The 26,252-nt window shown below is 35.0% G+C and overlaps 1 protein-coding gene across 7 annotated transcripts in view; it reads right to left on the reverse strand.

Annotated features, from left to right (window-relative positions):
- GRIA4 (glutamate ionotropic receptor AMPA type subunit 4) overlaps positions 1-26,252 on the reverse strand; it is a 364,116-nt gene that overhangs the window by 36,172 nt on the left and 301,692 nt on the right. For 6 of the 7 annotated variants that reach the window (XM_014851330.3, XM_014851333.3, XM_014851334.3 and 3 more), the window contains 4 exons: positions 18,453-18,659; positions 12,873-13,243; positions 10,650-10,848; positions 3,842-4,089 (listed from right to left, as the gene is read on the reverse strand). In XM_014851330.3, coding sequence (XP_014706816.1) covers positions 3,842-4,089; positions 10,650-10,848; positions 12,873-13,243; positions 18,453-18,659 — 1,025 coding nt within the window. Of the gene's footprint in view, positions 1-3,841; positions 4,090-10,649; positions 10,849-12,872; positions 13,244-18,452; positions 18,660-24,275; positions 25,694-26,252 lie in introns of those variants that run through there. The other variant, XM_014851336.3, reaches the window with a different exon arrangement.

Here is a 26,252-nt window from a genome sequence, read left to right on the forward strand (position 1 = left end):
CTTACAAAGGTCAGAGGAAGTCTTTTGATGCCCTGCTTTGGTTCTGGAAGTACTTACAGATACTAGATACCATGAATATCTTTAAGAGGGGTATTCTTATCTAACAACAATTTAACAGTCTACAAATCTGTATTTGCTAAATTATGATTCACTCTAAACAGCCTTTATCAGTTTTATCTATTGCATAGTAAAGTCTGGAGTGTAGTAACTAGTGTAATATAGATGATACGTAAAGATAGTATTTTGATAGTAAAGTATACAACTTCACAATAAATACTATAGTATTTATGATATCTATGCTATAGTAAAGTTGTACAGTAGATGGTAATGATATTAAAGTCAAATTAATATACTTCCTCTTTCATCTAAACTTTATATTCCATTGCAATGTCATCTAAAGTATATATTTTTAAACAATCTTTAAAAATTTCTCAGACAGAGCAAGGCTTTCATAATTGTTTTGGTTTGCCAAGGGTATTGGAGAAGGGATGAGAACGAAAGCTGTGACCTTGACAGTGGTACAAATAGCATTGTACATGTGGAAAGAAGGTTCTGGAGAAATATCAAGGTATGGACATAGTTGAGGGATGAAATAATGAAGAGATTTTGCCCTTTTATCTCACAATAAGACCTGAAGGTTTTCTTTAGAAGGTAACTTTGAAAACTAATGATGCCAGTGAGATATAAGTTCTTTCATTCATCGATATTTATAGTTTGCAGGCTCAGGTACCTATAATTGCTTCCCTTTTTTATAGTAGACTCTACAGATGCTAAGTTTAACAGCATCAATATACCTGGCATCATTCTATGTCAAAGCACAACAAAGCAATAATTTCTGGGCATTGTTATTGTCCTTCTATAACCCAGAGCTATTAGTGATGGCTCAACGGTGTTAACATTTCACTGTGTATGCCTAGCAAACACTAGTCTGAAATATAGTCTCTGCACTACCATAAAGATGGGTGCTAGTCATCGTTATAATATTTTTAGCCCAGTCACAGATACACTCTCTGTGACGACCCTGATTGCATTTGTTTTAAAGTCTACATTAAAGACCCAAGTCCTGACTTTCTATCCTGATTATACATTATACTCTTCCTCTTTTCTGTAATGTTTATTCTGAAGCACTTTGACCAAACAGCAAGATCTGGAAATTTAAAACTCCCTGGACCAATGAGAGATGGCTAGTCATTTGTCTGCATTCTCCCGGTTAAGCTTACGTAGAAGGAAAGATTACTGCTTTCCTTTTCTTAAAGTCTCATGTTGCCTAATGATCCAAAACAGCAGAGCTTGTGAGAAAGCCATAATTAATTACAACAAACACACAAGTCTCACTGTGTCCAGAGCTATTAACCTAAAGACCTGGTTTAAAAAGATAGATCCTATAGGAAAACAGACTTAGTGCCTACTGAACAAATAAGACAGAAGGGTTTCAAAGACACTCTTGATGCAGCTATGCCCACTGGATCTTGCTCTGATAAATGCAATTACTTTGAATTTGTGCTTCTACAAACTAAATCGTTTATACAGAAGAGTGCCTATCGGTCCATCTCTAAATTAGTTTCTCTCTTTTGAAACAGAAGGATCCCAGTCAAATTAGAGAGAGAATTTAAGATTAACGAGCCTCTGGCTTAGCTGGGCTGGGGGTCTGAGACTGAGGAGGTGGGGAGTAAGGTGAATGCTGGTTAGCCTTCAGTGCTGTTCCAGTGTTCTCAAAGAGAGGACAAAATGACTGTGGTTTTGGCATGCAGGGGCCAGCTTGCTCAGGAAATTGTGGCATGTATAAAACAAAGTACGTAAACAAACTCTCCACCCAGGAAGCTGAGTTTAACAATTGCCTCATTAACAAGATCCAGGGAAGGACAGGAAAAGAGGGGGAAGCCAATAGCTGATTATTATACAGCTCTAAACAGATGAAGCCCTTCAGCTCCTCCCCAAACAATCCCTGTAGTGTGAATTTGACAAAGTGGCACATTTAAGAGGGAACTCTCTTGCCATCAATGGGAGTCCGGCGCACCCGTATCTAAGGGCCAAATTCAGTCCCTGGAACTTGACTTTATCGGTAGACATAAGACAGAGGACAAGGCAGCTACATCCACAGAGAATTAATTAAGAGCAAAAGCAACATCCAGCGACTATAATCAATAGTCTGAATACTGATCTACATATCAACCAGCATTGCTTTCTCCTCTTCTATTTCTTTTAAATTATTCACACTAAGGTGCTCTTATAACTACTACTTCAGTAGAGATTTACTTGCTACTTGGCCTCACTGAAATTACATATTTCTCATATTGTATTATACAAAATATATCTACAAAGACCAAACATCCCGATGTCAATTTAAGTTTCTGAATGGTTGAAATCTTTTCAGGTAGAATTTTATCATGGATATTTATTCATTTGGCTTTCTCCCTGCACATTTATCCAGTTTCGTATGGGAAGTATGTTAAAAAAAAAAAAACCCTGATTCGAAATTGCAAAGTCCACACCCAAATTTGTCTTTCCTAGCTAATTTTCTCCTATCTCCTTTTAAAATCATCCCTTTTGAACATACCATAAAACCCCTTGCTAATTATTAACAGTGTTGCTTACAAAATACTGGCTTAACACAACATTTCCAGCAGCAGTATTTGCTTCTTCTAGCTGTCTCAACCCCTCCCCCGCCCAACACACATATCCAAAGCACATTGCAGTTCCCTTCTTGAAACCAATGAAAACAATCACATAATTCTGATATTGCTTTCATTCCTGCTGGGCAATAGGACAGGTCTCATTACCTTCATTTTTCAAAGGCTTACCAGAAACATCATTTTTCAAGACCAGGTTCTTGGTTAAGTCCTTTAGCAAAGATTCTGATTTCTTCTTGAATCTGTGCTTTGATTGCATCTCTTGTAAGCAGCACTGAGACCAGAGTAATTTGTCAGTCATCACTTTTGACTCCGGCTTTGCTCTAGCCCAGCAATTCAACAGCAGCCTTTATTGCTTAAGGAAAATAGGAAATGCTGCCTCCTGGACACAAACATGTGGATTCTCTATGTCCAGGACCAAAAAGGTGAAAAGGGCAGATTTTACCAACATTTCCTTAAGAATGAAAGTCTCCACTTTTAGCACATGTGGATTATCATCCACGTGTGTAATGCTTTGCTCATGAATCATAATTTATCGGTCTATGTGTGAACAATTTTGGATTGTCATTGGGTCTAATTTTACAGATCTTACTTACACCATACTCCCTTTGCAACAGGCGAGAGTGTGACTTGAGTAAGCACAATAAAACTAGAGCCCAGTGTTCCTTCTGACCCTGACTGCGTTTGTAAAAAGATGTGATTGCAAAGGGAGCGCCAATACAACCTCAGGATAATCTAAAATATCATGACGCCATAATAAATGAAACACTGAAATGGAAAAACATGTTTTGCTGGGAAGAGGTTGATTTCTTCTTACTGAGAAACTAGTAGGCAGGCATAATTAAAAAAAATAATGATAAAATGTAGAAGTATTACTGACACAATGACAGCGTAGATTTTAGTGACCAAAAAAAGCTGATGAGATCTAAAAGCATATGCTACCCATGTTTGAGGCCCACTGGAAGCAGCGAGTGTTCAACCAGTTTGGTTTTTATATGGCCTTCAAAGAGCTATGTCAGCTGTGATTCATTATTCTAAAATTGAAAAAAAGATTACCTGATTGTTGACCAAAAAATATGAAATGGAGGAAAAGAAAGCAAACAAACAAACATACCATGTTCACACACAAAACAAAATAATTTTCTCAGGGACATCAGGGAAGGTGGAATACTATAACAACACATGTTATATTGTTATACTATTCCACCCACCTTAATGAGGAACCCTTGGGCGTTGCTACTCCGTAGCCTTTCGAATCCAGATTTCCTCCCACTTTCATCGTGTCACACGGCTTTCGCTGCTCAATGTATTCATTCATAGTGGACTCCAGGAGAAAGGCAAATTTGCCCTTGGATTTGCGGACACGAGCTACTCCCTCAGCTGTAGTCCTAGTGAACACTGACGGCTCTGCTGATCGCATGTAGGTCCACATCTTTTCATACACTGCTATTTTTGATCTCTGGAGGAAATGAAAATAAAATTAAATACAGGAAAGAAGGGAACAACATGTTAATATTGACTGAATCAGGATAAGAATAAAGCGTTTTAGTACCTTTCCATTGCCCTCTAACTCCAATTTGCCATAATAACATTATTCTTTTTCCAGTGAGAAAACTGCCTTTTACAACTATTTAAGGAAATCACTGAAATGACAGACGTTTCAAAGTGAGATTTGAAGAAGCTGGTACCTCTTCTCGTAATAACTATCCTACTCAACTGCTTAAAGGACAACTTATTATCAATTTTTAAATGTAGAATGCCATGAAGAGAGTGGAACATTTAAAATCACGTGTTATATCACATTCATGGCAAACTTGAAAAGGACTAGACAAGACGTGATTTCAGCTTTGTAAAATATCTTTTAAAACTGTAGTTGAATTCTAACAAATAAGGAGAATTATTATATTGTTTCATTTTTATCTTTTTTCATGCCTCAAAGTTTCAATGAAAACTGTCCTGATAAGATGTGTACAACAAGTGCAGTCTGTATCAGTCAGTATTTGAGCACCAGAGGAGGAGGAGGAGAAGTCATTGTAGCTTACAACCCAAATATCCATAACACAAGAATCAAACTCTAGGTCTACAAAACATTTTTGGACCTTTTCTAACAAAATCTCCAAGTAGAATATACATTAAATTTTAAAGTGAAATATTTATTTTTGTCCATTTGGGCTCCATCTCCATTACTCCCATTACTTAATTTACCCAGATCCTTTTGCTGGTATGTGCATTCACATTAGACTTTTTAAATTCACACATACACTTTTCTTTCTTTTTTTTTGGTGAGGAAGATTGGCCCTGAGCTAACATCTGTGCCAGTCTTCTTCTATTTTGTACGTGGGAGACTGCCACAGCATGGCTTGATGAGTGATGTGTAGGTCTGAGCCTGGGATCCAAACCCATGAACCCGGGCTACTGGAGGAGAGCACAAGAACTTAACCACTGTGCCACCAGGCCAGACCCGACATGTACAATTTTAATGTGAAAATATATCCAAAGGACCTCAAATGTTCCCAAAGGATATATTTAGTAAGATAGAAAAGGCCGAATCCTGTTTGATGTTTGTTAATGCAATGAGATGCATAAACTTTTAGCTGGCACGGCTGCATTTGTTCAATACCAAGGTGCTGAAGTTTTGCATGTGGATCTGAATAAAAAGTAATGCAGAGTAATTCAGACTTAAATCTATGCCTGAAGGCAAATCCTGAGTAGCATGTGTATTCATTTACATTGACCTTCCTTTGTTTACCAGGATACAGAGTCTAACAAGAAGCAAATCTTCAATAATCAACAAATATGCTGACTAGCAACTTCAGAATACATGTTTTTAGGCAAAAGCAAATTATTCTGGTGGACAAAGAAAGAAACTGATAATGGTGGTATTCCAAATTTTGATTTCATAAGATGAGAATTTAGTAATCAATAAACCTATGTAATAAGCCACACAGTAAGAGATTTGCATACTTGAACACCAAAAAAAACCATATTTTATATTAGTGTATATTCAAATGGTGATAAATATCAAGATGGGAAATAGACATCCTGTAGTCTCCTATGAAATGTTTTTATGTGATTAGCACTTAAAAATATCTCATGATACAGAGATTATGATGTGTGTGTGTTTAAGTAATGATAGGTTACTTTTGGCTACAGAAATCCTTAAATTAGGAACTTCCATGCCAACAATACAATTCAATGGCAAAGATTCTATGTGGTTCCAGGACAGAGGAGTATCCAGATTCAGAACCCTCCACCATGGGACCCTCTAGGGAGGCCATGTTGCTAGGTCTGGTTCACCCCATCTCTAATGATAGCGTTCTCTTCTGGAGAACTAACTCTTCCATTTTACAGTGAGTTCCAATCTCTGGATCACTTGATACAGATTGTCATTAAACATCTCTTCTGATCATTTCAATTTAGAGAAGTACTGGTAAACAACATCCGTTAGGCATATAATCACTTTTTTTTTTTAATATCTTGATACCTTGACTTGAGAGTGCCACCTAAAAAGGTATAGAGTTCCACATATATTGTATACTTTACTATGTGTACTACATTGAAAACAGAAGAGAGAAAATCTGGGTATTATTTTAATTGAAATCTTTTTTTGAATTTTTTTAAGAATATGAGAATCATGATAGTTACTTGGCAGCTTTCCTGTTACTACTAAGTATCTTACTACAGGAATAAGGAACAACTAGATGAAACGAACATAGCAAAATAGAAAGAAAGTAGCTTTAGGGCTTGGTAATTATGAAGATAATCTAACTGTAGAATGCAGTGTAACATTAAAGCAAAAGATTGCTTTTTAAAGGAATAAAGTATCTTTAGGCCATTGGTGGTTTTTAGAAATCCATTCCTATAAAATTAATATGAGGAAAATTACTGCTGCATTTGTTTAAATATATTGAATTACAGATACTTTAAGTGCAAAAGAAGTTAAATTAATTCCTTTAAAATCTGGAAGAGGAATCCATAGTGTAGTTATACTATACTTAGCAGGCCTTAGGCATAACAGAAATTGTAAAATACAGACTCTCAGTGGAAAATCAAGGAAAGACGAAAGCAACTTCTTTGGAGAAAAAATATATTACACAGTTTGCCACTTCGTTCATGTTTAGAAATTCCGATTCTTATTTAAAAGGCTTGACTTAGATAAGATCACTCATCCACACAATAAAGGGAGTGTGGGGCTGGGGCATTGGCGGGGGATTCAAGAGATGAAGGACTGGAAATCATAGCCCCGTGCCTTATCTGTGACTGCAAGAGAATGTTTGCTAAGGAATAGGGGCAAACAAATCTTTATAAATTTGATGAGACAGGATAAAATGAGGAAATTTCTGCAGCTCTAGCAAGCTCATAAATATAGTGATAATGGAACTGTAAAGGCTCTGAAAGCTTCAACTGTGATACCTACTTAATGATCAGGTTTGGGGAGTGAATATGCTCAAGGTAATAAGCAAAGATAAAACGAAAGTCATTATTTTTCTGAAATTAGAAATTAATCTCAGATTTATTTGTTTCATCTTTGTTGTGAAGGTTGCATGGCAAAGTATCTGATTTAAAGCACTATTTTATTGCTTAATTCCTGGAGGTTTAAAAATGTGCTGTCCTTTTAATTTCTCAAAAATTAAGTATTCTGCCATTTCTGCTTTTAACGGAAAATATGTCCAAATGTCATGCATCATAGTTAATATTTACATTGTTGTCAGGTGAATTATTTCCTGCTTCTAGCAGCTTATGCAGCAAGACTGATGTTCTCAGAAAAGCTCAGTGCCCTAGTTGATAATTGATCAGCTCTGGGTTGGTAATCTGCCTCATTTATGCATTCATGATTTCACCGATGACTGAAACAGGCACAGGATAAAATCTGCACCAAAGTGAAAATCAATGTATCCAAATCAGGTATATAACAACGGGCAAAAGTACCTAAATCGCAAGGCTGTCAGGAAGTGAAAAGTACAAACTTTCTTTAAATGCCTCTGTGTTTATGCTTAGCAAGGTGAACAGAACATGAAACACATCAAGTTTTACAATGGGGCAAAACCAAGGCAACAGTTGAATTCAGCTGTCAGTTTCCCCCCTCGTCTGATTCTTTTTCCCCTTTCACTATAACTGCAACACTTTTGAAGCACTGAGTGTAGGTCACTGCCTGAGGCAGTTTAGAGGAGCTGATAGATGTACGATTACTGTGTTCCTCTGAGAAAACATTTTTGACGAGTACAAAAATATCCTTCACGTTATGTTTTCTCAACCTGTCAGACAAATGGTTTATTTAAACCAGGTCATCATCCACGGGAGGGGAGGGAGAGCACAGTAGGAAATGAATGAGATTTTTATCAGAGAACCCAAATTTATTCATTCCCGAAAGTGTGCTGCCAGGGAAAATTATTTTCTTGTCCCATTAGGGTTCAGACTGTTCTGCAACAATAAATATCTATACTTACAAAAATCTTTCATTTTTAAAAGTGAAGTTGGGTGGGAGAGAAAAGAAAGAGGGCAAGGTGAATGCCCAGCTTGTATGGAAGGCTCCGCAAATCTAAGAGGCAGCTTTCCTTATTCCCATATTTGCTTATCATTATATTCTCTTATCTACTTCATCACTTTTTAGAACTCGAGAAGTTTTTAAAAACTCTGTAAAGATTAGAAATAAACATTTTCAGTGTGCTTGATGCCAAAGGGCTTTATAGTGAATTACTTTTGAAATTTTTTTAGGGAATCAACATGACATTTCTTTCTCCCTTTATCTTTCAAGGCAGAATGATGAACTTGAAAGTATCTGCTTTATTTATATGAAAATAAGTCATCATTTTTCAGTAAAATGCAAGTGATAGCACAAACTTGGATTCTATTTTGATGCATATCCATAATGGTTTCTAGGCAAAGTTACTAATTTTTACCTACTTAGTTTTGTGTGGAAGCAGTTACAAACTTACAGATTTCCCGCGAGGTAAGGAAATTATGCTAAAATGTGTTAGAGCGGTATGTTTGTATTATTAAGCTTTAACGACTGGGATGCACTATTAAGTTTTAAAAATTTGGTCATTTACGTTTATCTATAGAATATTGTTAATAAAATATATCATCAAGACTATTATTTACAGTTTTAGAAAAATCTACAAGTGCTTTATAATTAACTTAAAAATTTTATATCTACTAGCAATGCTCCAAATTGTTGACAAGGACATTGCTCACTGTCTGATTTCTTTTTTAAACAATGCCGAGTGCTGGGTTTGACAGAATTTTTCTTTTTTAAGGAAGATTAGCCCTGAGCTAACATTCACCACCAATCCTCCTCTTTTTGCTGAGGACAATCAGCCCTGAGCTAACATCGTGCCCATCTTCATCTACTTTATATGCGGGACGCCTGCCAGAGCATGGCTTGAGGAGCAGTATGTAGGTCTGCGCCCAGGGTCCAAACCTGCAAATCCCAGGCCGCCAAAGTGGTGTGTGTGAACCTAACCACTGCGCCACCAGGCTGGCCCCTTGACAGAATTTTTGAGTGATTTGTTCTTCATTTAGTATTATGTAAACATCTGTAGTATATAAGGATACTATAATCAAATATTTTTTAACAAAAGAAATATCTTACTGAAATTCAAGTATATGAAATTTAAGTCTCGCTTAAAAGGTAGCACGTTTTGTTGTTTTTAATTTTCCAGCTGAATGAGAAAATAATAAATATACACATTTTGTGTGTGTTTATGAGAAAGATTGGTCCTGAGCTAGCATCTGTTGCCAGTCTTCCTCTTTTTGCTTGAGGAGGATTGTTGCTGAGCTAACATCTATGCCATCTTCCTCTGTTTTATGTGGGACGCCGCCACAGTGTGGCTTGAAAAGCAGTGCTAGGTCTGCGCCTGGGATCCAAACCTGCGAATCCCAGGCTGCTGAAGCAGAGCGTGCTAACTTAACCACTATACCACAGGACCAGCCCCCCAAAATGATAAAATATATACATTTACAATGAAAACGTAAATCTCTCAAGTACTATATATAAACATGAACTTACTTGAAAAAACTATCATTATTTTTAAACAAAAGCTTAGGAAATAGTGACATATATCTTTTCTTCTAAATTATTAAATATCTAGTCTTTAAGCAATTGGAATTAAATACAAAATGCTTTCATTATTATCTACTTAAATATTTGCGAAAATGTTTCTCTGACTACTTTTTAGTATTTTGGTTCTGAAGTCACAAAATGAACCCCTATCTCTGATCAGACATTACCAAGTGCATGTCTCTGGATTTAAGTAGAAAAAGAGTAAAGTAGATTCACTGATCAAAAAATTCATCCTCACAATGGAATAAACAACAAAACCCCCAAAACTCCCCAAATGCCTGCCATTCTGATGGCAAGTCAAAGGGATCATATCTATATATGAGAGGCAATTCTATCAGTTTGAATGATTTTTATCTGCAAAAGCAGAGAAATCAGCACAAATGAAACACCATACAATAGAAAGGCATCTTAGAAAGGTGTCCAGAACTTCATGTTCTTGCTATTATTATCTTGTGAGAAAGCAAATGTATTGCTTTGAAATCCATTGTTACAGAGTAGATTATAGAATAATATACCTCATAGGTAGTATAACCTGAAAGTAAGGCTCTGGGTTTCAAATGCAGCAAGTTAAATGTATTTTTTAAAAAACCCCTTGCTTTCATTTTTAGGCTCTTAGCCCCTAAATATACGTAAATCCAGTCTTGCTAGATGCAGTATCATAATAGCATTATCAACATTGGAATCTTTGGGATAAATTATATTGCAAAGTTGTTTTAATTACCTTTTTGTTGTTACTTTTCCTTAGGGAAGGTCCCTCTTGCAATATGAATAAATCAATCAGCCTTTGCAAATTAAAGGGGTTATGAAATCCAAGTAGAAATAGTAGCATTAAACATAGCAGTTACCATTATGTTTGCAAAACCTGCAGTAGCTGGAGCCCATAATATAATTGTTGGCAAAATTGCCTGAATTTAAAAATTATGAACATTTCATTGTTAATTTTTCCCTTAACTTACTCTGAAGAATTCTTTTGTTGACCCTGAATCCAGTGTTCCATAGGCAATTTCTGTTTGTTTGGCCAAGTCTTCCGCACTTTCTATGGGGGAGACCATTCGCTCAACCGTCAGGAAAGCAGCGAGGTTAGCAGTATAAGATGATATAATGATGAGGGTAAAGAACCACCAAACACCTCCAACAATTCGACCTGAGAGGGATCTAAACATGGACAAGATAATGCACGTTTTCCCTTCTCTAACCAACACAGAGAAAGAAAAGAAATACCATCAATTCACCATGAATGTTTAAAAATAACAATTGCAAGTATTTTATTTTCTAACAGTCTACTCAAGAATGATTCTAGTATTTCTGTATAATTTGATGTCTTTTATGCTATACTGAATGTATAAATGCCACTGAAAATATGAAAAACTTCCTTTTTATTATTTAATTCGCAGAAATGTGGAACTTTAATGCCTTTCCTTTAGGTACAGCAAAGGAATACTTGCTTAAATTCATTGGTACCCTCCTTGTCTTACATTTTAGCATCTCTGAAATTAGGATGCAGCCCATGGTTGATGAGATAAAACACAGTGTCATGGTTCAATTGTCAGCATTGTTTCTCTTTGGTGGTACACGAAATAGCAATACATCTTAACAATGGGTGAGGTCTTAAATTCGATACAAGTTGGCAGATGCCTTTCTGAGAGAACTTGTTTTTACCTTCAGTCACAGCCTTGCCAGGATGGATGGGACATAAGCTAAGGAGACTGGATGAGATGTGGCTCTAGGTTTGGTCTCAAACTGACCATAGTTGAGGATGTTTTTGTTTGCTGGATATTCTATTTCTGCTCTGAATGGAGGATGAGCCATGTCCTAAAATATCTTTATATATTGGTATAAAAATGTTCCCTTTACCACTGCCAACATGTGACCAAAGCATGTGACTTGTCAGTGTGCAGTGTAACAGCATTAAAAACTGATGCTAAATCTCACAAAAAAAAAAAAGTTCTCTCTTCACCCTTTCTCTGACTATCAGGGATGTATGGATGAGTGTGTGTGCAGAGGAAAGGTGAGAATAAAAATTCAGGGCATATTCATAATTGATCTCACTCATTGGGGTCATCAAAGTATTTAGAATTCCTGTGACAAATTGTTTTTAGACATTTTTTTTTAATGTGAGGAAAAATTTCATATTTTCCATGGCACTTCCAGCTTTAAAATGTTCCCTTCTTAGCCATTATTATTTAAGGGGCACCAGTTGGTTTGAAATTAGTATTTGCTTAATCTCATTTTTAGAAACCATTACTTGATTTGCTTTGATTTCTTTTCATTTCATTAAGTGAAAGTTTTTGATTCAGATTGCTATGTTATTGGCATTTAAGCACATTTATAGTCTTCCTGGATTTTCAGGAACACAAACTGCATTGTGGCTAAAATGTCTTTTTTTGAGAAAGTGTACATTTCTTAAAAAAAATCCATATATTTATGATGCTAATATAAGTCACTATTTAAATTCGATTCTTAGCTTCTCCTACCTTCAACTACTTTTTCTATGGGAGAAATTTGGTATTTTTCTTGTAACAGGTGACTGACTGCATCTTTGGCAAACAAAACTGAAAAGTGTCTTAGTGACATCCAAAGGAAGTAGGCCATGACTCCACAGAAATGGAAAACCCTCTCTATAAAGCTAACACAGTATTTACATTGCTCTTTGCCTCCTGCTTAGCTTGTTTATAGGTTGTTATACAGAACAATGTATATCTGGTACCTGCTATATTGACTCAAGTTTCAGGTAACTCCATAGCAGAATTCTCCCTTAAGCTACATGGAATGTAGGTCAAATTCAAAATTAATTTTTAAAAATGAACAGCAACAATAACAAAAATATTTGATTTTGAAAAGGAGACAAAATGAAAATGAATTGCTATTCTTACAATCTAGATTTTAGTTTGCATCTGCCAAACCACTGAAGGAAATATTCATACCAAGTGATTTTTGAGAGTTCTAGTGGGTTGCATATTTTCTATTGGGAAAGTTAATCTTTATGATATAGTATCCACATTTTGTGCTCACTTGGAAAAATTGGCTATAAATATATTTAGATTAATTTGGGAATTGCAGGTTTTTTCTGTTTCAAGTAGTGCTCTGCCTCCAGGAAAAGAATATGTCGAGAGATGTTCCGCACAACACTTAGAATTACTGAGGAAACTGGTGAAGAACTTAAGAGTTTTGAAACTAACCTGGGTGAAATGTCACATCCTTGTTGCATAAAAGCACCCAGGGAAAACCAGAGGCTGTTAAAGATGCCAAACTCATTGGGAGGCTGGTCGCTGGGTCCTTCCTTTCCGTCCTCTGGCTCTTCTGTGTGCCACTCATATGGACTAAACCTACTAACTAGGAACAAGACCACGCTGACGCCAATGTAGGCAAAGACTATGCACATCCAAATCTCATAGGCCAGAGGATCCAAGAAGGAAAACACTCCTGGTTTAGATTTCTGAGGCTTTTTGATCATGATAGATATGCCCAAACTCATGAAGGGCTTAGAGAAGTCAATGACCTCCTCTCGTACCAAAGTGATTGTCAGAGGGGCAATAGCAATCTCTGCTTTCTATAAGAGAAAAGACACATGAAAACACATAGGTTAATGAATTTCATGAAGTAATTAGCACTGGATTGATCCATTCAAAGCTAACCAGTTATGCATTCATGCTGCATTTTTTTTTTGGAATGACAACAATGAATAAGATAAATACAGAGATGAACAGTAGATTTGTTTTCGTAAGGTATCACTTAAATTGCACAAAATATTTTTATTGGTGCTAGTAATTAGATAAGAGGAAGAGAAATGGAGACAGAATAGACATAAGCAAAAATAACTTGAACTCAAATAACTGTATTCGTCTTTAAGGATCTAGGACAGTGCAGGGGAGAATAGTCTTTCCATATGGCTGAATTTCTGAATTTCTTGGCCAGGAACGCTGCTATGTTGCAGCCTGTTCTGTTTCATTTGGAAGGCTGCCACTGATTCACGACTTGGCCATCCCTTAATATTATGAATTGCAAATTTCAAACAGTCCTTTCTCTTTTATTCCTTTCCAGTCATGAGAAAACATCATGAAGTCTGTGTTCGTAAGACCGAAGAAACCCACTGTTTAACAACATCTTCCAATTCAGCACACACACAAAAATCTGGAAATTGGCATTTATTTCTTCCTAGTCACATATTTTGGTTTTCTACTTTCAAATTCTAAAAACGATTTTGGAAAGCAGTGGATTCATTTCTCAGATATTATGATCGTAAGATACCAGCTTCCATTTTCATTCTGTGATTTTGAGCCATTTTTCTGAGCCTAGTTCCCTATCTCTAAAATGAAGACATTTTCCTGTTTACTTCATTGTATTGTTGTGATTATCTATTTAAAAACCTTAATAAAATAACAGTGAGTGTTTGTTGAAGGATTATGCATCTGATGCTGATCTAAATATTTTAAACGGCCTCTCATCTAACTCTTATAACAATCTCATGTCTATCATTGTTTTATAGATGATGAAACTGAGACTTGGTGAGTTTTACACATAATGGCAGCTCTGGAATTCGAGCCTGTGATTCTTCCATTAAATCATGCCACTTCTCAAAGCAAAGGAAATAAACTATGGTGAAAGAAACTGGAAACTGTTACTTTATCTACAAATGAGATAAGGTTTTCGGATTATTTTAAAAGGGAACTAACTGGCATTAAAATGGAATATGAAACATACTCAGACATACGTGTTCTTACAAGGGGTTGTTACTCTTATATTTGTTCCTATATATCTTTAGTCCTGTGGTTTGATAGAAGGCCAGCAGCTTGATACAAGGAAAGCTGGAGGGTTAGCATGGGATGGTTCTCTGGCCGTCATGCTATCCGCTGGCTGACTGAGAACTGCCTGTATGTGCCTTTAAGTAGGAACAAACTTAGTTCACATCAAAAACACGCAGATATACAAAAGACACAATCATTGCTGAGAGGGTATTATTTGCCCATAGTTATTATTATTTATGTAATTTTCATTACACGTGTTATATGAACTAGCTATAGAAAAATCAGTACATAAAACGAGAACCAGAAAATTAGGAAAAATTATCTCCATTCCCTTCACCTACTCGTTTTTTCTTCCTATATGTCCTGCTAGGCATTGTTTTATGAATAATATTTTTTCTTATTTTAAAATTGGATAATACAGAACATTACATTTTATAATTCATTTTCTCAAAAGTATATGATGAACTCATTTTTATTTCAACATATATAGTAAAAATTAAGTTTTAAGGCTTGCAAATATTTTATCATGTGAAGGTATCAAAATTTACTCAATCAATTTCTCATTTTGGGGGATATTTATATTGTTTCCAGTTTTACACAATTTATTACATTGATGATGTGAACATCTTTGAAGACAAATCCTCACACATATCAACTATTTAAGAAAAATTTCTAAAAATGGGATTGCCGGTCTAAATGGTAATCTTTTTAATGCTCATGATATTTTTTGCCCAATTTTTCTCCAGGAGGTTCATACAAATTTCTACTGTCACCAACACAGTGTGAAAACCCCTGCAGCTTTAAATTTTGTACACCCCCGTGAATCTTTATTCTCATTTATCTTCGCCAACTTGCTATATGGCAAATTAGATCTCATTGTACTAATTTGAAATTGTCTTTGTAAAACAAATAGCAACTTTTACTTCTTTTATGCATTACTTGTCATGATCTGCCCCCATTTTCCATATGGGCTATTCATTTTTTATTTACTAATTTGTAAGCACCTTTAGATATGTTAAAAATATTAACTTTTATTTTCTATATATACTACAAATATTTTCCCTATTCATCATTTGTTTTGTTCACATAACTTAGTTCATGGTATTTTACTGCATTATATGCATTTTGAATTTTGTTGTAGCCACATAAAATTATCTTTTTGTGTTTTGTGTTTATTATCTTTGTGTTTTCATGCTTAGAAAAATCCTTCTCATATCATATGATCAGTCTCATATGATATAATTATGGGACCTCTGATCTCTCTTGGATTTATTTGGCATATTGCATGATGATGTGTTGCAAAATTATTAATTTTCCAAGTAGTTCCCTATTGTCCTGACAGGAATAAATGAATAATGCATCCTTTCACTGATTTGAAATGCTACCTTTCACATACTATGTTGTGTGTGTAGTATCTTCTGAACTTTTTTATTTATACAAGTAACTGCTAATGAGAGTGAAAGCCTTAAAAGGAAAGAAGTGTGAGGAGAAATAAAGGGGTCTCAGCACATAACACTAAAGGCCACAGAAGGCAGACATTTCATAAAGGTGGTGATAATGATGTTGAAGGAGGACACTTTTGAAGTCTGAGATTTGTGAGATGAACAGAGAGGATACACAGAGGTTTTCTCTGCTAACACTGGAGATATGTCATTGTTGCTTGCTCCATTATCTCAGCGATTCCCAAAATTACGTGTGTAAAATATCTCCCGCAGGGGCTCTATAGGGTTGGGGTTCCTCAGGACCACTGGTGTGAGGCTCAGGAACCAGCGATTTAACACATCCCACAGGTAATTCTGGTGCTGGTAGGCCATGGAACGTGTCTGAGAAATATTCCCTTGGATTAAACCATATACACCGGTACTGCAGGGCGCAGGAGAAGGCCCTGGAGCAGCGCACCACAGGAGGTTGTCGAGTGGACATGCTGCAGTGCGCAGGTGTGACAGACAGAGAGGACCTGAGAGGGAAAGGGAGGTTCTGAGCTTCCGGGTCACCACCTGGTGGTGTGCTGAGATCACACATGAGTGTTTCACAGATAATCTGTTGCTAACAATTACAGTAACAAAGTTTGCAAAGAATAAAGTAGAGCAATATATAGATGATGGATTTAAAGTTCATCATTTTGCTGTCTAATAGGCTCTGTGGGGTAGAAGAGAATGGGCTGTGTTACCTAGGGCCCTGGAAACTGAGCATTTCTATATGTGTTAGCAACAAGAAAGTAAAAAAAGGTGGAGAAGCAAGTACAGACTTTGCAGACACCAGAATGAAAAGTACCAAATCTGCGGAAAGTGTTAAGAAACATGAAAGATTTCTTCGGGAAGAAAGTGGACAGCTCAAGTGGCAGAGTTTGGGGTATTTAAACCCTTGCTGTATTTAAACCTAGCTGATGAATGAATATAACAAGTATTAATAATTATTATGTTATCACCTCTCTCTGTCTAAGAACTGCATGACTTTAGGACTTTCTGTTACTGTGACATGTGCACTACTGATATAATTTTTTTTCTAATTCTGCTACTCTCTTCATATCATTTGTTTTCATTATTGAAATAAAATGCCCTCAATAAAACGTAGTCAGAACCCTTGCAAAGGGGTGAGCCTGGGCTGCCCAGTGAGTAGGGCTCCGGAGGAGAGAGATGGAACAAATGCCCTAGAAGTAACTCAGGTTAGTAATCCCATCCGTAACCAACTGGTAACTAAGTGTGATTTTTTTTTTTAAGATGAAATACTCAATAATGTTTTCCAAAGGAAATGAATGACTAGTTCTGACAACTTGGATAATGTTCACATCTCAAGTCTGCTTACTGTATCAAAAGTTTAAAATATTACCAAGAAACACGCGCTTTAGGAACCCTTTTTCTTTGGACTTAAAGATCAATATCAAGCTGTTGATGAAGTCTGTGGTAAAATACTTTTTGCTTTTTTAAAATTGCGTTTTTTTCTCACTTAGGACACCTAACCTGTCAGGAGTTCTTTCAAATGGATATAAAACTAACCAACTGCTCTTTACTGTCAACCGCTGAGGTGTGGCTACTGTACTGGGCTATATGAGAAAGTTCATTGCTTCATGGTCTGAAAAGCAGGATGTGGAATCGTGAAACTATTGAACTGCGGTTCCGGTTTGGAAAGTGAGCCCCTCTGTGGAATTCAGTGATGTTCTAAATCTTCCTACTTTTATTCTTTTCTGGGTGAGGATGACTCTCATAAAATTCTTCATCTCAAAGAGGTCTTGTGAGGGTTAATCAGACACAGTATGATTTGAAGGTGAAATTTCTGAAATATGAATTGGCTTACAGGAAATTTCAGAATACATTTCAAATGTATGTGACTTTTATTGGTTACTTGATCAACAGAGCTTACTGTGACGTCTAGGTTTTGTTTCTGGGCTTTGGCGATATCAGACCATCACTAGCATTCGATTCACTGCTGGTTTGATTTTGACACTTTGCAGTGGTAGCTGGTGGACGATCTGATTCTGATTCAAGCAGGAATATCTGTGTTGAATTTGCCCTTGGCTACGAACGTGTACAGGCAATACCTGGTGAACTCAGAGGGAAGAGCATGATGTATTTTCATGTGAGGCCTGCTATGGAATAAATTCTAGCTTTTGTGTTTTTCTATATATGCTTGTATGAAAAAAATAACAGCAATGCTTAAAGTTTAAATTTACCATGTTCAACAGATTTATAAGAATATTACATTATTTGTGACTATTTTCTAGACGCTAAATAGTGTAGTGACTGCTTCATCAATTACTTAAAAGATACTTATGAGTAATTACAACCAACAAAGATATAAGTAACTAGTTAAAATAATGTCCAACTTTATACTGTTGAAGGAAACCTGTTCCTACAAGTATCAAATAACAGATTACTAATGGATTTGTTCTGTAGTTCTCAAAATAACACGTCTGTGGCGTAGCAGCATCAAACTGCTTAAAAATTGATATGTGCTCAAGTGAAAAGAAGTTTCAGGTTTATGTAAGTAAATTCTTCAATAAATTGATTTGCTTACCCCATAAACAAGTTCTCCTACCATCCCATTCCAGATTTTTGTGTCTGCATCCCTTGCTCCATATTTTCCATCAGGGACAATGGCAATTTTATACTTGATACCAATATGTTTTGCAATTTCAGATGCCAAATCTACACAGTATCCTTCATACTTGTCATTTCCTTCAAACATTTCGTGATTTTTCTTGTACATAACATATGGGGATTCCTATAATGAGAGAAGTAGAACTGTAAAGGAGAAATTACAAAACATTTGAAAATCTTCATGTAACTTTTCAGTTTCAGAATTTGCCAAAAAGGTTATATTTGGTATTAATATACACACTGATTTTGTGTGGCTAGAAATCAATAATAAAATATGAATATATAAATATGCTTAGAAGTAAATTAAATTGCTTTACATTGGATACTAAAAATGAAGCTTTTAAAATAATTTTCTATTGATTGATTATGACATACCTAGCACTGTGACTGTGATAGAAAAAAATGTCCATTAGTAATTGTTCAAAAAAACATAAATTATCATCTTTGGCAATGAAACTACTATTTCCAAAATATCTCATGAAGTTAAAGACTGTTTAGTAGTCAGCTTCATGTAATAAAAGACTGACCCACGGTCACTCATCCAAGGTCTCCATATTCTGCATCTTGTTTGGCCACATTCAGCTGTGACCTCCTTTAGGAAAAGAATTAGGTCATTTTTCTTTGATCTCTAGCATTTCACAAGATGCCTTTCGCAGAGCAGGCACTTGCTACACAATTGTTCAAAGAAGAAATGAATTAATAGTTTAAAAAATTTTATATCATTTTAAATAATTTTTACTTATTTGCATTAAATTTGCTTTCCTAATGTTGTCTGATATTTTGGCTTTAAATAGTGTTGCGATCCATGCATTCTTATAAAATATGTCTCTAATGGAAGCTAATAATTTTCCCCCAATTGTGACAATCATACACTTCAGATGATATTCTTATTTAGTTTTCAAAGCAAGTAAGACAGAAAATAGGATGAAGAATTATTGTGAAAATCCTCATAAAATGAAAAAATTTACTGGTGGCTAATAATAACTGGACAGTTTTCAGTTAAAGTGCACACACATACATGCATGAGCACACACAACCCTAAACCAAACCATTTAAAGGCCATGAACTAAGGAGACATGTTAGCAAAGAATAACTTGATTTTATAAATGGAAACTAAAGCCACCAACTAAAAGATAGGCCTGGTGAACATGCCAGATGTAGAGAATTCCTGGCTACACCTAAGATTTTCCAATCCTCACGGACAAGGAATGACTACTTTTGGCCACAATGTCATTGAGATCATGTATTCATATTTTATAAAATTGTACTGTAACATTCATTTAGTAATCTTTCATAAGAATCTCTGCCCTCTCAGCAAATTTATAATTGAGGAAGTTGAACTTGCTTTTGGAACTCTGGATTAGGAGGTAATTTACTTTGCATAATGTGGCAGCCTATGCTAATTCTGATTTTGTTTTTAATGTAGAAACTACTTTTAAAATCTTAAGAAAAATGCAAATTACATGATATATGATTTTCTCATAGAGATGCCCTAAATAACTCTATTGTGGGCAATGGTTTAGGACTGGTCCTTGTATTAATATTTTAAATCCTGCCTTAGGTTGACATGGCCAACTGACCTAGAAGTCTCTCACTTCTTCGAATTTGATGAATATTCTAACACTAGACTTGAATAAAGAAAGTTTCTCCACCTATAAAATTAAGACAATTAATTGTCTTTTCTTTAGATAGATGAAAATTATTTATTAGCTTACAGAAAACATTCTCCAAATATAAAGGGCTTTGCAATCTATAAATGTGGTTATGAAAAGTGGTGAGTTGTTGCAAAGCATTGTTAATTTCTAAGATATGCTATAAAGTATTTGTAGTTATAAGAAACTAATCCTTAATTTTCTTTTTTTCTTGCTATAGCTAATTAAAAATGTGGAAAAATATGTAGAAAAAAGCAATAATCACACATTTGTAAAACGCTTAACATAGCTGCATAGCTATCATCTGTAACTATTAGTATAACAAACTTAAGAGTTTTTCAGAAGGAGAATCACAATTGGTACTAGGGCTGAAGAACAGTTCTAAAATATCTGGAATATTTAAACACTTAAGAATTTTATCCTTCAAATATATATATTACCATGTTAACTTGTGTGTGGAAGTTTCTCTAGCTAGTATGAGTCATCTAATTTGCTAAATTCCCTCTACATTATTCACTGAACGATTTGCTTCATTAAAAGCTGCATTTTTATTATTTAATCAAACATTTATCAAGCACCCACTGTGTGCCAGGCAGTTTGCTGGGAACTAGGGGTACAAAATAATGAAATATGCCCCTTGCTCTCTTGTGTTTAATTAAGATCAAATTCTTTGTAATAAGAGTGAAGGAGTGAGAGAGATGGGCCAGTAATAAAATATAGCAGTGAAAAATAATAACAGCTCTTACTTATTTAGTGCTTGCTCTGCATCAGGGACAACGCTAAGTTCTTCAATTGGGTTCTTTCATTTACTTTTCACACTGACAGTTTGAGGTAGGCATTTTCCATTTTGCAGATGGAAAGTCTAAGGCTCAGAGAGGTTAAGCAAATTGTTCAACTTCACAGAACTAGCAAAAACAGGAGTTGAACCTATATTTTGAAGTATCTGGAAAATTCTGAAGCTATTATGCATCCATCAAAATATGCGCAACTATTTGAGATTTCATATGATTTAACGAGAGAGGGGATAGATTAAAGAAATGAATTTCTGTATTTTTAGTGAATGAAATTCTTTGTATGAAATTTTGAGTAAACAATGTAGCTAAAACCTTTTCATATCTCCTTATAGTGTCTGGTACATATAGGGCCCCCAATAAATGTAAGGATTCCCTGATCTATTAGTGTTTCCTAAATAGGAATATCATTCCAAAGTAACTATGTTAGGACTTCTGATTCAGGTCTTGAAAAGGAAAGTGGTATGTGCTAGGTCATCTCTTCTGAAACAAGCATATGCGTATACGAGTAAAAATTTTATTTAGTATCTTCTTTCATTTTGTTCAATTTCCTTTCTGGGCATCAGGGGCCCATTAGGTCTTTATTTTCCTGCCAAAAAAGTCAACAGAGGCTAGAAAAACCTTCAGCTTACTGAAGCTGTTGATTAGAAATTTAGCCAGACTTTTTGCACAGCTAGGGCCTACACAGTTATCGGCATTCAGATGAGTGGTATATACAGCATAAGAGAAATAAGCTGTTCACACTCAGGGAGGTGGAAGAGCAATGAGAGAGAAAGGCTAGGCTTTTCTTGAACAGAAGCTTTCATGGTTGCTCAGTTTTACCCAGTTTCTCTGAGTGTATCTCATTTTGCTTTTCTTTCATGTCAAATCCAAATAAGAAGCAAATCCTCAACACTTTCCCAGTCTCCTCATTTACTCGGTCCGCAATCTGATAATTTGTCCATGAGTAGCCCTTCAAACATTGCACACTTGGAGAGACTTAATACAAAGTTTGGGTTACTATGGGTGAAGAAAATACCAAATATTTCCAATATAATAAAAAATAAGTTCTAGTCGATCCTTAATGGGGATTTGTGGGGCATCTTTGATAAACAGCTTTATGGACTCCCAGGTGTTCAATTGTGAATAAAAATGGAATGATCAGAGAAGTGGAATATAGCCTCTTACTTCTGCCTTAAGAGTATATAACCTACCACTTTTTCTTTTGTTTTTTGCTGAGGAAGATTTGACCTGAGCTAACATCAGTGCCAGTCTTCCTCTATTTTGTACATGGGTCACCAGCACAGCATGGCTGCCAAGTAGTCTAGGTCCATACCTGGGAACTGAACCTGAACTACTAAAGTGGAGCATGCTGAACTTAACCACTAGGCCATGGGGCCGGCCCTTATAACCTACCATCTTTATTATCAACTACTGTGCTCTGTGGGACAGTAATTCCTTAAAAGTTATTTTAAATGCATTACTTTTTTTTTACTTGAGGTAACATTAGTTTATAGCATTATTTCTTAATTATTATGAGTTTATTACTACACTTTCCATAATGAATACTTCTACATATGCTCCATTATTTCAGGAAAGAACTCCATCTCTGTCTAATGTTGCCACATTAGGTCTTACTTATGAAAATGTTTGTGTAAGTGGATTAAGATGATTTTCAATCAATAAAGTGTACTCTTCCTACCAAGGAAAATTTTTTTTGGATTATTTGTATTTAGCAAAAGTGAAATTGTTGAAATAGTGCTTCTTAGAAAGGCTTCAAGATTTTCTAAAAATTACAAATATAATCATTACAATTACTATTGAAAACAGTTAAAATAATAAAATTAGTAGTATCAACCAAACTTATTTGATTATACTATCAACCAAAGTATAACCAAAGTTATTTACATAGCATGTAGATATTTGCTTTTCTCAAAAGAATGTTTTTTTTCAGTTTTTTTATTGTAGTAACATTGGTTTATGACACTATGTAAATTTCAGGTGTACATCATCATATATTTTGTTTTCCTCCAAAGAATCTTAATGGATGTAGATAATTTACCCCATAGGTAAAATTCTTAAAAGGGGAAATTAAGGTATTATTCAGTTCAGAAAAAAATGAGTAAATTTAATGGCTGCACAGTTTCAAGTTTATTAAAAATAACAGTTAAAAACTAATTGAGTTACAAGTACTTTGGAGGCAGGTATAGGTCTGGGAGAATTTAATATTTGGTACAAGGAAGAAAATAAATATATGGCTATTTTCTATATATTTATGTACATATACATACATAATACATTATATATAAATGTGTATATTGTTGTACATGCACGTGTATCTATGTACAGTCATGAGCTGCTAATGATGTTTTGGTCAATGGACTGCATGTGACTGTGGTCCTATAAGCTTAGTAGCATATAGCCTAGGTGTGTAGTAGGCCATACCATCTAGGTTTGTGTAAGCATAATCTATGATGTTCACACAATGATGAAATCACCTAGTGACACACTTCTTGGAACGTATCCTGGGCATTAAGTGACACATGACTGTGTAGTGCATCTACAGAATTCTACATAGAGAAGATAACATATGAAACATCTCATATAAAGTATGAAAAGCAACCTCTGGAAAGATCAAGTGTGCTAAGTAAATTGTTTTAGGTTTGTAACATAATTCTGATGCTGCAATGAATAAATTTGGATTTATGGAAAATTTTCCTAAAGGATTATTATGTTCATACGATGGTAGGAAATACCTTCTTAGTTGAATAATGCATCATAAGCATCATTTAACTTTAGTTGTAAGGATTTGGGGAAAAATGCGCTTGGCTGAAATATCACTGCATTCTCTCTCCTTTTCCAGCGAGTTCAGTAGCCAAAGAAAGTAGTGAGATTACAGAGGACAACATCACCCTCTCTTCTCCCAAGGTCCACAGCGAACTGCCTTTTTCCTCAGTTGCTGCACTTATCAAACCACAAGCACAGATTTGGCTTCCTTCCATTGTTTATGGAAATTATTATTTTGAATGCAAAAAGTTAAATCAGTATGGCCACAGCTTCATGAATTTTACAAAATTATTAGTCACTAACACTTAAAAGACAAAAACATGATGAACTTCTGAATCTTAAACTTTAGACCTTTCAACTTTGTAGTCATGATTCTCATGTAATGAGATTGCCAATTTTACTTTTTGTTTAGACTTAGCTAAGTTATATGCAGTATGACTATATTCAGGTAGAACAAATTAATCATTAAAATGAAGATCACATTATGGACATACAACATTGTTATAAGAAAAAATAAATTTCAACAGTACAAAAAGCTAAAGCCACATTTTATTTAAGAATGATATCTAATGTACTTATTTATTATGTTTCTTGTCTGCTTTCCCTCACTAGACTGTAAGTTCAACTGAGTGCAGGATTTTTGTCTGATTTGTTCTCTGACATATCCCCGGGGTTATAACTGTGTCTAGCACATAGCAGACGCTTAATAAATATTTATGAATGAATAAATGAATTTCTCAATAAATTTTATTTAACAATAGCATATACCATTACAGTGTATCAACATATAAATAACAACATACACAAAGGAAAGACAAATGGGAGAACAGCAACACCAAATCAATTTCGATCAAAATGAATGACTTCCAGTGCCGCAATACCCTCAGCCTTCTTCTGTGTCTAGATATTTTATCTTGCATGTATTACAATGTCTAACTCCATCTATGTTGGGAGTTTTCAACTGAATCTGGGGGATTATTATACACAGATGCCAACATCTCATTCATCTACAAGGAATTGCATTTCTTTCTAAATGAATGAGGTGGTAGAGATGTCATAGGTCCCAGGCTACCATTTTCAAAAAAGCAAACATAAGAAACACTTTCAGGAAAAGATTCTAGCATGTTTCTTTTGAATTACTGAATGATTATGTAGTTGCAAAGGCCAGAGGTATTATTTATATGAAGATTACATTTTTATACAAAAGACAGATACTAGTATTGCACTATTTTGATAGCAAAAATATTGTTGAGATCACTGTCAAACAACAGATAACTTTACAGAATATTTTTTATGTGTATAGGAAACAGTTGGATTTTTCAATCATTTTCACTTATTTTTTGATAGCATGCTTTCTGAAAACTAGCCATGCTTTCAAAAGTAATTCAGTATTTTGGTTTTAAGAATTATATCCCCAGCCCTTTAATAACAGGGATGGAAAGGACATTCTCTACATTATACCTATAACGCACATTAAAACACTTTATTTCACACAGAACAGGCAAAATTTCAAAAAACCTTTAAAGAAAACAACTGTATATATTGAGAAAAACACACAAATTCATAGATCCTACTTTTAAAAAATCTACCCTTGGAATTAGGAGTGATATAATTCCATAATTTTACGTACAATGACCTCATTTCAAGATAGGGGAATTGCTATGTTAGAATCACTAAGTGATTTTTTTTTCAACCTCTATTTATTTTCTTGAGAAAGATGAGGATTAATTCTTCTTTTGTTCTAGTATCTCAGAAAAGTCACAGAACTTTAAAAAAATTTTTTTTCTGGTAGTCCAGAGTTGGTCATCCAAGAAGAATCCCACATGAATAATTAGCTTAAATTGACTACACAGGAGAACAAGCCTTGAGCCTTAGTTAGGAATGGTCGAAGAGCGTGGAACTCATTTCTTTCTTGATCAGTTTCTTAAAATAGGGTTCTTCATCAGAGGCTGAAAAGAGGAGGACTGTACTGAAGTATGACTTTCCATTACTGTGTCTTTTTTAGGAAAAGAAATATATATATTGCTTTTCACGTCCCATGCAAATATTACACAATTAAGTTAGAAGGTATATATTACACAAAAACTGCTGTTGATTGGTTTGCATTCTAAAATCACAAACTTCCAATCAAGTTTTGGCAGATTAACATTAAATTGCTAGCTGGTGATGCAACATAGATAAAACTAATTGCAAAGTACAAAAGTTTCTCCCTGGAATTTTTATGCTTTGACCTCAATGCCAAAGTTTTGGAAATAGCTCAACATTACTAAAAACCTAAAACTAAAATTACATAAGCTAAAAACTAAATTACACAAATAGTTCCACTTTATTTAGAACAAGAGCTTAATAAACAAATATTTGTTCTGTCTAATGAGACAGTGAGCTGAGGATATATAATTTTAAATTAGATAGAAAAAGTCACCGATTGTTGATCTCCTTTGACGAGCTTTGACTCTAAAGGTCATGTTTGACTTTAGAAGAGAAAACCATGTAAGATATTTCATGAGA

Source organism: Equus asinus, chromosome 20 (genome assembly GCF_041296235.1).
Source record: "Equus asinus isolate D_3611 breed Donkey chromosome 20, EquAss-T2T_v2, whole genome shotgun sequence".
Classification (NCBI taxonomy): Eukaryota; Metazoa; Chordata; class Mammalia; order Perissodactyla; family Equidae; genus Equus; species Equus asinus.